This window comes from Acromyrmex echinatior, chromosome 3 (genome assembly GCF_024713525.1).
Source record: "Acromyrmex echinatior isolate Ae372 chromosome 3, ASM2471352v2, whole genome shotgun sequence".
Classification (NCBI taxonomy): domain Eukaryota; kingdom Metazoa; phylum Arthropoda; class Insecta; order Hymenoptera; family Formicidae; genus Acromyrmex; species Acromyrmex echinatior.
The window spans coordinates 8,630,263-8,647,191 of record NC_141854.1 but is presented as its reverse complement, the minus strand read 5'-3'; the positions used below and the strand labels follow the sequence as shown (position 1 = coordinate 8,647,191).

At 37.1% G+C, this 16,929-nt stretch overlaps 1 protein-coding gene across 4 annotated transcripts in view; it reads right to left on the bottom strand.

Annotated features, from left to right (window-relative positions):
- Positions 1 to 7: 7 nt before the first annotated feature.
- The window catches only part of Nca (neurocalcin homolog), a 207,558-nt gene continuing 190,636 nt past the window's right edge, over positions 8 to 16,929 (bottom strand). For 3 of the 4 annotated variants that reach the window (XM_011056595.2, XM_011056596.2, XM_011056598.2), the window contains exons 2-5: positions 16,010 to 16,230; positions 15,526 to 15,644; positions 15,198 to 15,386; positions 8 to 14,412 (exon numbers count right to left, since the gene is read on the bottom strand). In XM_011056595.2, coding sequence (XP_011054897.1) covers positions 14,212 to 14,412; positions 15,198 to 15,386; positions 15,526 to 15,644; positions 16,010 to 16,079 — 579 coding nt within the window. In that variant the 5' untranslated portion in view covers positions 16,080 to 16,230 and the 3' untranslated portion in view covers positions 8 to 14,211. Of the gene's footprint in view, positions 14,413 to 15,197; positions 15,387 to 15,525; positions 15,645 to 16,009; positions 16,231 to 16,331; positions 16,483 to 16,929 lie in introns of those variants that run through there. The other variant, XM_011056599.2, reaches the window with a different exon arrangement.

Sequence of the window (16,929 nt, the reverse complement as noted above, 5' to 3'; positions counted from 1 at the left end):
AGACGCATTTTGAACGAGTATAATATCAACACTTTAATGTAGCAATTTAACTGATACACAAGAGTGATTCGTTCTTATTTATAATAAACAACTAGTAATAATTATCACTTACAGTAAATATGTATAAGGCGTAAAGCAAATAAAAATTTTATAACTCCTCACGATCACCATATACACAACATTAATATCTTACCGGTGTTCTCCGTTGTCGGTACCGGAACACAAAATGAAAAGGAAAAAAAAAGAAGAAACGTGCGCTTTGATTTTCATAACTTTTTCTTTTTTGTACGACGTCAGCATGTATTATCACATACGTTATATCGCATTGCGTGTCTTCGCGGAGAGAAGAAAAGAAAAAAAAACAATAAATTAACCGTGTCCTGAGAGAGTAAATTAATATTAAAGTATAATAATTTGCGGATTTTTACGCAATTGCTACAATATAAAACTCCGCCGTCGCATAACTTTCGCACCAGCCGCATCGGCGATCGCGTCGCAAGGAGAGATCCACGAGATTCTCTAGCATCCGGAATTTTTTTACATATATCGATATTCGCTTCAAACTGTCACGTGAGTTCGACTGTGAAATGCACCGAACGTCCAACGTCTACGCGGAGATATTGGGAGACGCGGCTTCAGACGCGACCACATGCGAAAGTTTGACAAATTATACATATCCGCTGTGCGGTATAAAAACGCAATACGAGACAGAACACGTACATCGTACACTTAGCACCGATAGATACCACATATCAAAGTAACAATAATAAATTTCATATTATAGAAATACAGAAAGAATGAGAATTAGAGAGAGTGTCGAATACGTTTAAAGAAATCGCCGGTAGACGATTCGGCTCGAAATCTTAGAGGGGGGAAAAAATCCTCAGAGGGATCACAACAATTATTTCCGTGGCTATTAAACAATAAGTGGTATTGCAAGACACCGAGAAGATCGTGAGAAAACATACGCGTCGAAATAGGTGGATTTACGAGGAAGAGATTAATTTCTATCGCAGAATGTCTACGTTCCTGTGTGTTATACATCTACGAGAAAAAACATCGGAAACTGACTGGAAATTTTTTTGTGTAATATTCTAATTATGAATCTTTTCACAATTAACTTTCATGTTTCACGTTGGACTTTCGAGTCGCGTAGCTCGCGAAGACTCAATCGTGAAATACTATCGAATGCATGGATCGATGAGAGCAACTTTGAAATTTAAATATAGGAAATAATTGTAGGTGATAGATGAAAAAGGTTGAAAAAGATAAAAATTAAGATAAGAGATACATCTCCGATCGATTATGATTTAGCGAAATAAAATATAAATCGAGAATATAAACTTAGCCACGGAAAAAAAGATTTATTAAAACAATTCCAAACTTCACTGATTCAATAAATTTACAATCATAATTACGGATAGCTAGTTTTCTATGCAAAGTTGTACAGCTGTATAAAATTAGCGATTAAGGATAATCATATTTGTTGTAATAGCACAATAAAGTTAATACAGCAAAGATAACTTTTTAAAAATCAATACAATATAGAGATGAAAATTTTTAATAGAAAAAACGCAGTATTTTTTGCTGTTATAATAAAGGAAACATTTATACGTTCATTAGCAATTTTCATTGCAGCAAAGAATTAGCATTTAACTGAATTAGCATACTAATAATTGCTTACAGACATAATTTTTTTATTGAATCACCAAATTTTAGTTGTAGATGTTAATTTCGCATAGTAAGTTTTAGATTTGCTGAACTCCATCTATTCTTTTCCCAATCTATTTTTTCCTGTGGCTCTCTTCTTAACATAAGGGAAGAACAAAAAAATTTTAGCAATGTCTTGAAACTATATTATCTTTCGATTAAATTCAACATATTGAAGAAAGAATCAAAAGAATCATACGTTTTAATTAGTTGTAACAATTCATCACAAATACAAAGTGTACCGTAGATTTATTCTAAATTTTTTTAGAAAGAAAGAGGATCGTTTCAACTAATAGCTTCACGAGTTACGCGTCTTCAACAAACGTTATCGAAGTAGATACTAGAACATGTTGGCAAGAATAAGGTGCAGAGAAAAGTTTTTGTAAGGCATAGGTCTTTTTGAAGATCAGCGATTAGAATTAGCGCTATAGAATTCTTGATGCATAAGCGATTAACTCGCAATATCGTTGATATTCTAAGGGCGAAACTCTAACGGCCAAGAACGCTACGATCCCTTAGGCAAGAGCGAAATTATAGAATATAGATAGAATAGGGAATATATCGGGGGATATAAGAACATGGTGGAGTTAAATTTCGAGAGAAGTTATGTTTCGTTTGTTCGGTTAACGGTTTTATCGTCCTCGAAATTGTTATACGTCGATAATAACATGAGAAACTATTTTAATTATTTTTTAACGGTCCGCATTGTAACTCTTAACTTCGTATATGTATATCTTAGCTTAGGAAGAAATATCACGACAAACACACGAGCAGCAAGTGTCATCGATATCGCTTCAACGAACATAACCGAATCTCTCTTTCTCTCTCTCTCTCTCTCTCTCTCTCTCTCTCTCTCTCTCTCTCTCTCTCTCTCTTTTCTCGCACAATTATTTATATATTTTCGTAAAATCTATTCATCTTTTTTTTTGTGCGTCTTTTTTTTATGCGTGCAAACTTTCCGCGAAACGACGAGCTATCGCACTAACTTTCTAATGAGCAGTTCTGGGGAAAAGAAGAGATCGCTACGGCGAGAAGAGATCGGAGGAGATCCTCATTTCTTCGGAGAAGAAAGAAGAACTCGGCAAATTGGTTTTCGTACTTCGGCGCACGTTTCTTTCTCTGTACATACATACATCGTATCGGATAGGAAAACATCAGAATGTGACGGTGCGATTAGACGGAAACCAGTAAAAATTCTCCGAGAAACAGGAGATTGTATCCGCGGTCTCGGGAATAATTTCCAAGGATGATCTTGAGGCACGCGTTCGATCAGAGACAGTGCTACGTCGTGAACGTTATCACAACCGACTTTTTCTCTTCCTAAGGTATTCGCGTCGACACACGAATGAATAACGATACAGTAATGAAAGTTCCGAACGGCACAATATACTTATTCCTTGCGGCTGAATTCTTGCTTGCAGTTCGATCGAGAAGCGTGAAAGGTTTTCGATGAACTTGATTATCATCATATCATAATGGACCAATGGACGTCTGGATTCGCTTGTATATTATGAATCCAGTAATTTGGAAAAATACAGTGCCATTGAACCTCTCATCGATTCGCACGGATAGCTGGACATAGGCGAGAAAGAACCACCGTGAGAGAAAAGAAAATTCTGAACCGATAAAAATTCTGTATTCTAACGTCATATTATAACAGCACTCGCGTATGAATTTTATGAAATTTCAATTAACGATTGTTAAACAGCAGTTTAACAATTGCAGTTAAATAAGTACGGACGAAATCTCATCTTAGACTTTGTCTCGCTTCTATTTTGCAATCAGTTCCTTCTTGCATAATTAATCAGCCATCACTGCGAGAAATGGATCAGAATTAAATGTTTATTGAAACTATACTGAAGGTACCAAACGCTAAACAGAATACATAATTAAAATGTCCGTGGTACGCAAAAACTAACCGGAGAACGCGAGTTAAAATTAAAAGACGCCCTCGCCTTTCAGGCACCATTTAAATGGTCTTAAAGATCTCATTGAAACGTCTAAGACACCTTTCAGGCGTCCTTTACGTATACTTTTCAATTGATCACGTTGATCCAGGTAAAAAGATTCTAGATAATTAATTGACAAATCGATCCATTAACTTTATAATAAATAAATATCATTTAGATATATTTTTTTTCTTTTTAAAGAAACTTTTAAACGCCTTTATATGTCTTTAGATGTCTTTTGGTTTTCGTTTGAATGCATATGGAATTTATAAACATAAAGGCGTGATGAGCAAATGTCGTCGTTTTGACAAAGTTTTTGATACTTGCGACTTAACCGGCGTCCACGCAACAGAGAACGAGCAGACGCGCGGATTTCATCTCGTTTCGCTTTTACGTCGTAAACATTCACGCTAAAACACTCATTATTTATTGAATTAAAATAGCGAATTTTTTCAAATTATTTACGAATCAATTTTGCGATAACACAAGGCAAATTAGTTGTCTTTTCTATATCTTTCTACATCCACATAATTCGACGATAAATACTTATTCTACATTACCTTAGACCATGCAACGTCGATCGGAATAGTTTAATATCGTAGTTATAATATCGAAACGACAAGTGAATTTTGCGAATATGATTCGCACGATTTATATAGCGAGTACTGAAATCGTGTTGTACAAAGTTAGACGTATTATCGCTGATTTACAATATACTTAAACTCTAGAATGAGAGAATGTGTTCTACACGCTTTTGATTTTTCCACTAGCAATAATGCTGTAAAATCCATGCGTATGTGTGACTATTCTTTTCGACGTTACATCGTGTAAGAGTGTTATAAGGACGCAAAAGTATATGACATTAGTTATGTTTAAGAAGAATAATCATTTTTCACATTTACATTTTCATTAAGAAATTAATTAAACTAAATAAAAAAAGAACAAAAAATGTGCAACTTGTATGTTTCTTTGATAATAGAATTTTGAAAAAAGTTTTAATGAAGTTTATATAAAGTGAAATTTCGGTAAAAGAGACGCATGCATATTGTAACAAGTACGAGATTTTAAGTTAGCAGAAAATAACGAAATCGTCATTATTTGAACAATTTTTATAGTAGAAAATTGTTAATATCTTACTTTCAAACAGCTATGCACGTTATTATTAATCGCGATCGCCTCAATATCATTCGTATTCTGATAAATCGGTACTCTGGTATTATTCATTTTTTGCCTTGAAAAGAGCTGTAAAATAGATATCAACCAAAAATCGAAAAATTATACCATTTCTATATTACGACCTTCTGTTCTGTGTAAGATTTAGTCACGATATTTTCTCGTGTTTATTGCTTTATTGATTCATCATTTTAAGGTACGATTTAAGTGTGTGACTGCCGACAAGTAATGGGACGTATTGGCAGTCCTATGCTATTTGATGTAATACGGATTTTGTTTTCAACGAACGCAACTACCTTTTACTGCTTGTAAATTCGAAGCTTTACTGTAGCTCTGAAATCTTGTCACAGAATAAAATCTGTTTCACTTAGTATAATCGGAAAAGTTCAAGTGTAACTTTAGAATCTTAACGTGTGTAATATACTTATATGCATTAACATTAATGAGGTTATTTATTTGTTTATACAATGACTGTATCGAGAGATTAGAGAGATATCATTAAATAGTCTTTATCCTTAAATATTAATGAGCACGAGGTGAATAGATGTACATCTTAGAAAGTACAATAGAGATATATATATATTATAATAGAGATTCTTGTATTATCTCTTTCTCTCTCTCTCTCTTTCTCTCTCTATATATATATAATATTTATATATATCTGCATCTGTATAACGCTCTTGTAAAACGCAATGCTGCTATACATTACGACCGAACGTAATAAAGTTAGAATTCTTTCATTACGACTCTGAAAACAATGCATTGTCGGACCGGGTGCCTCGTTGGGAGCGCGCAGCGCAACAAAATTATTTTTCCCGAGGGTACCGATCGAAGCATAGGACGAAAAGTGATTGCGTCGCTCGATAAGAGATAAGTGAAAAGGATGGGAAGAAGGGAGGAGATGCGAGAAAGCTTCATAGAAAGAAAGAAAGGCGAACTACAGGATAAGCCCAGCGAAGATCCATCCTCTCGACAAATGGCTGCGCAAGAAGCCGCCGGAAGTCACTCTTATCGTACACCGGAAAAAATATATATAGAAGCATAGATCATTTACGCTTGTGTTTGCTAACTGATTAAACAGACCCCAATAAAAAGTTGTTACTGAAGTAACTTTGATCAGAGTTTATTTCTTATAGATTTTTATAAAAAACAATGCTGCTCTCTCCCCCCTCCACATTGCTCTATTAAATTATTCACACAACGATTAATAGAGAAAAAATATAATAAATCATTAACCGTCAATAAAGTAATAAAAATAGACAAATGTTTGACATAGATATTAATTTTTTTTTTTAGCAAAAGATAAAAAATTGTCTCACAAAACTGTTTGTTACAGATACAGTGCGTAGAAAAGTAAGCACTTTCCTTATATTTGGCAAGATTAGTGAGAACAAATAGTCTGATTTCAATGTTATGAGTCCCATTCTTTTCATAATAAAATTCATTTCTTTTTAAAACTAGCTTATCATGAAAAGATAGAAAGAATTTTTAATAAAATTTCAAGAAAATTGACGAAGAGATCGGGATTCATTGAAATCTGACTATTCCTTCTCACAGATCTTAAAAATCAAAATAACTTTAAATCTTGACATGCAAATTTAGCCAGCGGCATTGTTTTTGTGATCGAAAACCTATAAGAAACATCTACTATAATTAAAGTTCTTTGACGACAATTCTTTTTCGTCGGCCTATGTTATCTGCCTCCGGACCGTTCCAATCGTGCGATAGCTTGAGCGAGCAAAAGGTTCGCCGTAAAAATGTCGGAACTCTGCTGCTGCGTGTATATTCGCGTGGGCGGAGATCGCGATCGCACTCACGATCCCTTTCGCTCTCCTATTTCATAATCAATAATACATAATTGTATAATATATCTATGTATGTATAATTATCGCGATCAATCGATCGATTGATACATAGTCGGACGATAGGGCGATAAGGCTCGCACTACGAGCCGTCTCTTTCTCTTCTAATTCTTCTTCTTTTTCTTCTTTTTCTCCATCACATTCGTTTCTCTTATTATCGGGCATACACACAATACATACATATATGTATATGTGTGTATGTACACACATGCACACGTACACACACACATGTATATACAGGATGTTTGGAAAATAATGATAAATCTTTCGCATAGAGGCAGAACTAAACTGAGAAGAAAAATCCTGTACCATTTTGCAATTTTTGTAATAGTTAACAAGATATTAATTAAAACGTATAAAAAGAAGAGCATAAGAAACCACGCACAAGTTATAGTTTGTGATATTTAATTATTATTACATTAATTAAAACGTTTCGGCCACAATCTGGCCATCTTCAGTAATTCATAATATTCTTAAAACGCAGAGTTACATCTAGTTGACATTAAATTCAACCGTCGTGTGTTGTAATTATATAAACGTGTTCTTTTCTATGTGAAGATTCTTCGTACAGAGAAGATATTAATTACCGAAAATTGATCTTCAATAATTTTTTATTCAAATAGTATCAACTTGACAAAAAAACTGCAAAAAACAAAAATTGTTTATTTTCTTCTCATAGAATTCTATGAATTTTTTCAGAATTTTTTATTAATTTTTTAGTACTACATTTTTTCAACATGAGAAAATACGGTATTAAAAAATTCTGAAAAAAATATTCTAAAAATATTCTTAGAGCTCTATGAGAAGAAAACTAACAATTTTTGTCTCTTACAGTTTTTCTATAAAGTTGATAGTATTTGAGTAAAAAATTATTGAAGATCAATTTTCGGCAATTTTTAACAATTAATATCTTGTTAACTATTGCGAAAATTACAAAATGGCAGAGGACTTTTCTTCTCAGTTTAGTCCATTCTGCCCTTATGCAAAAGATTTATCATTATTTTCCAAATACCCTGTATATATATGTATCACACACACACACACACACACACACACACACACACACACACACACACACACACACACACACACACACACACACACACCACGCACGCACACACACAAACATACACACACATGTACTGTGCGTACGTACGTGCCCGATCGCGAGTTGGCAGTCGTCGAGATCGGACGTATTTGTTGTGTCTCTGTTATTAGACCTTTGTAATCTTTTCAGTTATAGTTTCATTCGTTATATGCCGGAAGTGTGGTGCTATGGCTGACCAGCGTGTCTTCATTTATCGAGTAGCGTTGTAACAGGACTGCGTTACTGTAGTTGAGCCGATTTACTGCAGCTCTATTAATTGAGTCGATAATTTAAACGCCTACGTCTTGCGATAATCGTGCACTGAGAACTCGCTGCTTCGCTTCCGTTCTCGCTAACGCCAACATTCTTGACAGGTTGGCTAACTCGTTGCTCTATCTTATTTTATAATTTTATATATATATGTATGTATGTGTGTGTGTGTGTGTGTATATATATATATATATATATATGTGTATATATATGTATGTATATATATATATATATATATATATCTTTTTATATCTATCTTACATCATAATCTCATTGTTCGTTACATTTATTTCAAATTGTATATATTGCTGCCGTATTTATTGTTTATTCAATTTTCGTGTGTCGTGTATCTTATAAAATCTAATTATTTGTTTTGTTTATGTATTCTTGCGAAAGAAAATTTATACGAGACTAACCATGGGTCAAACCAAATGTCAAAATGTAAGCGCTTCCTGCCTCGCTCCGGAGTCTGCACTTTCTGCAAGATAGATAACAATGTTACAACGGTTAGCATAGTAACGCCAGTTCGTCTCTTTCCGCTGATGCTGAAAATATAAATAAAATGCTCCAGGTACCGATCTCGTCTCTCTCCCTCTGAGTCCACGGATTTCAGACTGTAAACGTAAATCACGACGTTATTTTAACATTCGTCAATCTCGACGTAATCCTGGGAAATTTACTAAAATCGACATTATTAATGATCATATTGCTAGCCTTGAATTGAAGATATGTTCTATTGATAATCATAGTTAAACTCAATTCTCTTTGAATCTAGAATGCAGCGGCTTGAGAGTGATCTGGCTCAGTAAAGTGCGCTGTTCGGTTGATCGTGCTGTGGCTCTGGTTAATGAATTGTCTTCTAAACAACATCTTGAGGAGAGGCTCAAGGATTTAGATTCTCGCTGTGCCAGGCTCGAATCCGTCCCTGTGGCCCAGAATGATGCAGTACATGCTCAGACGGATGAGGCGCTGAGCTGCAGGAGCTGAGGGATCGTTTGGAGAGTTTTGAGCGTAATCAGAGAGACCTGGAGCTTATCATCTTCGACCTTTCAAATGTGCTGGACGGGGAGATGCTTGATGCATTGTCGCTTGTTGCCTCTCATCTGGGAACGGCTGTTGTGGCTGCTGATAATAACTTATCTTCAAGATCCAAGGCTGCATTTCGTCGTCGTGCGTTTTACTATGGTAGCTAAGTGAAATCAATTGATTGCATTGGCTCGTCGTCAGGAGAGTTTTGTCGCTTCAACTCTTGCACGCGGCACGTGGTCTTCTAACAAAGTACTGATCTGCGAGTGCATCTCAGAGACGTATTTATAACGAGGCAAGGAATCTTGTAAAAATCTTTGGCGTGAGATATGTTTGGATGCATCGAGGCGTTACCTATTTTTGCTCTTGTGACGGTGCGAATTCTCAACGATATTTCTCATCTGAATCGATACGGAGTGTCACGACGGCTTCTGCTTCCCGTCACGTCCTGCTTGCTTCCTCTGTTTCTCTACTTTTCTCATCCACCTCAGCATCCCCTGTCATTCAGTCCTCACCGCCTATCTCTGCTGGTCCCTCCATGTCTCCACTTAACTGACTATTCGATGGCAATTATTCTCTTGTCCCGTCGACGTTTCTCACAATTGATACTGTCAAACTTCATTATCGAATCTGGGGGGGGGGAAGCGTTGCGTATAGCACATATAAATATAAGATCTCTTGTGCCTCATTTTCCATCTATTATTGACTTATTTATGTGAGTTTGATATACTCGCGATCAGCGAAACTTGGCTGAGAGAGGCAGACTCAGAGTGGCTCTCAACATTGACAACTATCATTTTATTCATTGTCAGATTTACAACATTGACAGATTTATTGGAAATCGTGATGGTGGTATCGCGCTTTATATAATTACTTGTCGTGCTCATCCATTGATTTCGTTATCTCTCCAGCTAATATTTCTATCGATGTAATGATTTTCTTGAGAAAAGAGCGCATTGCGATTTTTTTGATGTACCCCACGCTCACCGCTTTCTGAACTGTCTTTTGTCGAATTATGTATTTCTCGTGCAGCAGTATTATCATGGGCGATTTTAATATTGACATGCTTAGCGGTCTTAATCCGGGAGTCGACAATATTAAGGATAATGTCTTTATTTCCGCTGAATCAAATCATCAGTTCTCGAATTACTAGCAATTCTGTTTCCTTGCTTGATTTAATTATGCTTTCGTCTAGCATTGATATAACTACTGCGGGAATTGATGATTTGATGCACATTAGTTACCATCTTATTGTATTTGCGCATTTAACACTAGCTAAGCCCCATCATCGAGTGTTAACTTTTAGGCGTAATCTTGCAAGCATTTCTGATGTGTCCCTGCTATGTGAACTGGGAGGCTGTTGATTGGTCTCAGATTTACAACGCTACTCACCTTGAGAAGGTTTATATCTTTGAATCACCAATCTTATTCATTTTTGATCGGCTTGATTTTTGACCCGCTAACGGTCAGACACATTAACAGGCCTCGGATTACTGCACCATGGATTACTCCTGCTATACATGGACTTATCAAATTAAAAAGTCGCTCACTGCGTAGATATCAGCGCTCTCGTGATCAATCTAATTGACAACGTTTCAAAACCTTGCGTAATCTAGCAAACTCAGCGATTTATAAAGAGAAGCGTTCTTTTTTCGATTGCTCACTCTCAAACATCTCTAGATGGCAATTCTGGAGGAACTTCTCCTATCTTGGTGATCATTGCTCTTCCAACATTAATATTCCTGAACATCTCCATAATCCTGATGTGTTAAACAGCTATTTCATCGATTCTCTTCCATCTAATACTTCTTCATCACTTTCATCAATCCATCTTCTTCAAACGCGTTATGAACTGGCAAAGTCTTTAATCTTATAACACTTGCTGAGCTATAACATATTAGCAAAGATTAAGCTCATGTCTTCCGGACTATATGATCTCTCAGGTCATATAGTCTGTATCATATGTTTATGTTTATGTATATCTCACTGTCTTGATCCTTACAAGCATAATCTTCAGCTCATTGCTAACTAGTCTGCATTAAATCTGTCTCTGAATTCTGCCAAGTCTCAATATTTAGTTGTTGGTTCTCCTGCGCTATTATCCCGTCTACAATCTTTCAATGTATCTCTTAATTCCGTTCCCCTTGAGACTTCCTCTGTTATTCGCATTTTCGGCCTTTATTTAATTGCTCTTGGTCATTTGTACATCATGTCACCCTCAAATGTAGAGCAGCTTATGCGTGTCTTCGTCTCTTATATCTTCTTCGTCATATATTCACTCTGTCTCACAGAAACTTCATTCAAGTACTAGTCCTTTCTTTATTCGACTACGCCGATATCATGTATGTGCCTAGTTTGAATAAATAATCCTTGATCCGCACACAACGTGTGCAAAATTCCTGTCATCGATTTACGTATGGTAGTGTAAAATATGATCACATCATTCCCTTTAAATAATTTGGCTGATTGAATATTAAACAACGATTTATTCTTCATTTATGCTGCATAGTCTTCAATGTTCTCAATACTCCATCATATCTTCGTAATCTCTTACATTTGAACTCCGAATTCCATGCTTCCCTACCTGATACCCGTTATAATGATCTTCTTTCTTTTCCTGCTTACTGTTCCGTCAAATTTCGTGCCTCTTTCTTATTTACCGTAGCTAAATAACCTTTTTATTCTTTCGATATAAGATCCTCCTCTTCCTTCTCTTCTTTTCGTCCTTTTGCTTCTCAGTTTATCTTGTCTCATGTTATTTAATATTTAACTTCAAATCAATTTCATTGGTTAGGCTATATATTAGCTGTAATGCTATTGCCTCGCCTTTTGCTTGCACTCTGCTTTTGTCTTTACTTTCCTTCTGTATTAATTACTGTAATTCATTTATAAATGCATGCAATAAAATTATTATTATTATTATACATACATACATACATACATACATACATACATACATACATACATACACACACACACACACACACACACACACACACACACACACACACACACACACACACACACACACACACACACACACACACACATATATATATATATGCACACTCTCGCACGCTCTCACAGATACGCGGGACGCACGCATTCACAAAAATAAATCTCTAAATACGGCGCGTATGAAGTTCTTTCTTCTTCTTCATCTGTCGGTCGCTCGGCGAAGCGTGAAGCTTTCGCTAAAGCTAAGGGCCAGTCGCTCTGATCGGCAAAGATACGCTTTTTACTTCCCTTAACGAGATTGGAAAGAGGCGGATCTCTTATGCTTATCCGTGTACGATTTACGTTCGTTCTACTATACCTCCATAATGACAAAGGTCACTAGAAATCATAAAATGACCGCGAGATGAGTAACAGCAATGTAAAGGACAAACCTTTCCGCGATTCAATGGAATAACAGCTCTCTGAGATATAGCGTCGCATAGAATAAGTATTATAAATCGAAGCGTCGTGACGGGCATATAAAGACTAGTCGCTCCTTTTTTACATTCGCGACACACATAAATCAAAGCGGATCGAGTCGAGTATTCTTTTCTTCTTTGCAGCACCTTCGACGAGAGAGCAACCTAATCCGTGTTAGTGTGATGGTCATCGTCGCGTCACGCAGCCGTTTTCTTCTCTTCCAACTAGCTCAAGCTCTAGATCGGTCTCTAAGCGCGTTAACTAGCAAAAAGCCAGCGCGCGTTCGCAATTTCGCAGTGACCTTTCCTAAATCTCGCGGATCTCTAAATCACTAAGTTTTTCGTTGCTAGCGCGCGGCATGGGACGCTACGCGACCATTAGTCTCCTGTGAGTCTTTTCTGTTAAATGGGTCAGTCCGTTTAATGGGTGGGCCGAGAGGCGAGACATTCGGGGTCCATTGAGGGCGGGAGATGCGATACCGCGTGTCCCTCCCGAAGGGACGTGGCGATCTCCTCGTTCGGATCGGGTATCAGATACCAAGCAGGACGAGGCGATGTGCAAGGACGACGACGGCGACGGCGAACGGCCGAAGAGCGAGACCATTTCGAGTCTCCGTACGCTGAGATCGGCAGTCCGAGGATGCGTCGATGCCGCGATCTGTATATACAAGGATTCGCTATGACGCGTGACGTTTTTTGATCCGTACACTCTCGCTATCTGAAAGAGAGAGGAAAAGAGAGAAAGAGAGAGGATAATGGAACTTGAACGTCACTCATCGAAGCTCCTGTTCGCTCTGCATGCGTGTCACCGAAAATCACGGGTATTACGAACACAGAGAGTATTTTAGAATTTCGCTAAACGTCTCATGACATCTCGAACGGTCGGGTCAACCGAGCTACAGAGCCTGCCGAGGTGCGTCGGCGGCATCGACGCAACGTCCTCTCTTTCGCGGATGGCGTTCGTCGCTCGGGCGCGGCGCGCTTTTTAATACGACCCGAAAAGGCGTAACAAGCTTCTCGCTAAACCGATCCGTCAATGAAACGGAGCGACTGGACTAGTCTTGTCGACTAGCTTGCGGTATGCGCAAGCGCCATGGGCCCAGTGACCCTGGACCTCTCGGATACCGGCCCAATTCATAGAAGCCCTTACACACCGATTCGCGCATAAGCGCCCGCGATCATAGATATCTGTCAGAAACTGCCAAAACAATATCTTCGAATAACATATTTAAAACATCATCCACATTAGGGGATTAAAACTAAGAGATATTATTAATCACGTTCGGCTGTTAATCATATAAATTCCCGTTTTTCTCTCTCCAATACATATCGATATTCGAATCTCTAATGTTTTCCATTGTGATCCAAAATGTGATCCATTGTAACCAATTATAATTATAACATATGTAACTATACATATTCGTTCATCTAACAATCACATTTCGCGCATTAATATCTCTAGTTCTCAAATGTAGAAAATATTAGCAGAGTAACATTATTTCTGTTTATAAATATATTACATTACATTAAAACATTCAAAACAACTGGACGTATGAAGATAATATTTCGAGAGCTTCCTTGATAGACTACCAGATTATCAAACGTCGGTAGGCAACTTCTTACGATCGCGTCGCTTCTGCTTGGGATACTAATTGGGCCGGGCACCGATTTGGGTATGCAGATGGCATATTGATATTTGTCTGTATTGGCCCAGGGCCTCACTGAGCTTGTGCACTAGGATCGCACTGCAACAGTCGCACGATAGATGGGTCGCTTTTCGCACCCTCTATAAATTCGTCAAGCGATAGCTTGCCGTCCTTGTTCTTATCCATCTGTCGGAATATCTTATCAGTTCGTTTCTCCGGCGTCGACTCGTCTTCTGGCATTTTCATTACGGAGCCCACCATCTTGTAGATCGCCTGAAATCAACATTATAATGAAGTTGAATAGAATTTATTACATACTTCATAAAACATTAGCCACATTCAACAGAAATTAACGCTTAATAAGCGCATTGCGCTTGTTAGATTATATTTTTAGATCTAGAGAAATAGTCCCCTGAGCAAAGAAAATTTCCAGCGGAAAATGCAAAAATACTACTGAATACGGTCAACGTTTCCGATCAAATTCGAGAAAGAGTTATCGGAACTGGAAACAGTAATTCAAAAATTCAATATTGTACGCTGATTAACTGATGTACAATATAAAAAAAATAATAATATGTAATAATATAATAAATTACGAACCAAAAAATGATAATTAAAAGTATAATTACATTGAAAATAACGATCCATTTGTTAAAGAAATGATATTTTACGCATAACGACATACACGACATTATCTTTCATTACGAGTATATAATACATAAATGTAGAATCAATTTTTCTTCAAAAATTAAATGAAAATTTTCTTAACTTTGGAATCACATACAATTTAATGTTGAAAATTCTTTCAGTTCAATCATAATTCATAAGATAATGACATTTCTTAAATAATCTTTTTCATTAAGAGCTATAAAACGTTGATATTATGGATGTGGGCATTGAGAATTCTTAAATCAACGAAATACATTTAATAACATGGAAGCAATGATACAGTCGAACTATATATTAAGCTTAGAGTGACTTTATTACACCGTAAATTATTAAACTACATCTCAGTCCCTCGCGTATTCGCGAGTCAAATTTTATGGCTTGGCACGTACCGTCACGATTTCCAGCATTTCTTGTCGCGAGATGTAACCGTTGCCATCCAGATCATACATGCTGAAGGCCCACTTTAACTTCTGCTCCAACTTGCCTCGGGATGTAACGCTGAGAGCGCAGAGAAATTCCCGAAAATCGATCGTGCCATCGCCGTTTGCGTCGAACGTCCTGAATACGTGCTCTGCGAACTACGAGAAGTCATGTAATAAATTTTTAAAGAGCGTAAATAATTCCGCGCGAGCCAGCACGCGAAATGTTAATAAATTCATTGATTATATCCGTATATATCCGCGGCTGTAACTCTTTATCCGAGATTTTTCCATTTACCTTTGACGCGTCGCCGTAAGGAAAGAAATTTCCATATATCTTCTTGAACTCCTCCACGCTGAGATGCCCACTGGGACAATCCTTTAAGAATCCTTTATACCACTCTTGGATCTCCGCATCTTCGAAAGAAAAAAATCATAAAATATTATTTGTACCTGGCTACCTTAACGTTACTCACATGTCCTCCAGACACAAATCCGCGAGCTAAATATTTATTAATAACGTCGAATTTAATATTAGTTAATATTAGTTAATTTCGATTATATATATTAATTCTTTGATGCGCTCTAAATAAAAATACTCCTTGTATGTAAATATCTATTGCATTCTTATTGTAATCTTGAAAGAGCTAGCTTATTTAAGAGTCTTAGTTTATCTCTTCACTAGAAACTTGAATGTTCTATATCATTATATGTGCAACATAGATAATAAATAGCACGTCAGAAGATTTTCTATTAATTAATTATTATAGAAAACGACGCACCTGAGAATTCAGTATTCTGTTTGAGATCCTCCAGCACTTCCGGCTTTAACTTGCTGTTTTGCTTCCCCATGGTTGTTTGAAGTCCCTTCCAAAATCCTCCGATTTTCCGACGATTTTCCGGTATCCAATTAGCAGATAATTAAAGCTCTAACTAGTCTACTATTCTAATAGTGCCGTTAAGCACAACACGCTTCGCGGCTGGTATTCTTCACCAGACACGCCTGAAAGAAAAAGAGACGTTCGGTAACTTTCAGGAGACTTTCGCGATTAAGTTGGCTTAACGGCGAGGAACAGAAGCCGATGGATGTTCGATAAGTCATACCGTTTTTCCCGCTCAATCGCTTCGTCGAAAATGACTATTACTTCGCCGGGCCGCACTCGAGATCGATCGTCTCGTTGCAATTAGCGTGCAAAACGAACGAATAAAAACGCGCGTCTGGACAAGATACTTTTCTCTCTGAAGAATCGCAAATTCTGTAAACGATTGAATGTCAAAGGCTACATAGATACTAAACTCGACGGCAACGATGACGACGAAGAGTAAAAAAGATTCCGCGTAAATCAGGTGCGCATTCCATTAAAGTCCTTTGATCTTTATTAACGTTCAACCTTTGCGATCAGTACCGTTAAATATTACAGCCACGTTATACGAAAAATAAAACGATCAACGCTCCGCGTCGAAATTATTTAAGAAAAAGATACGATTCCGGCCACCATCGTTCTTCCAATTCAACCAACTTTCTTCACTATCGGAAACGAATGTTTATGGAATTACGAGCGTTTTACGTATCTATCGGTTTTACGTATTTAGAAGAAATGCATTTGCAACATATATAAATAAAGGGGATGCATCTTGGGGATGTGCGGTGATAAGTGAAGGTTTAAGGCAGGGCGAGTATCTCATACATACATTCGCAATC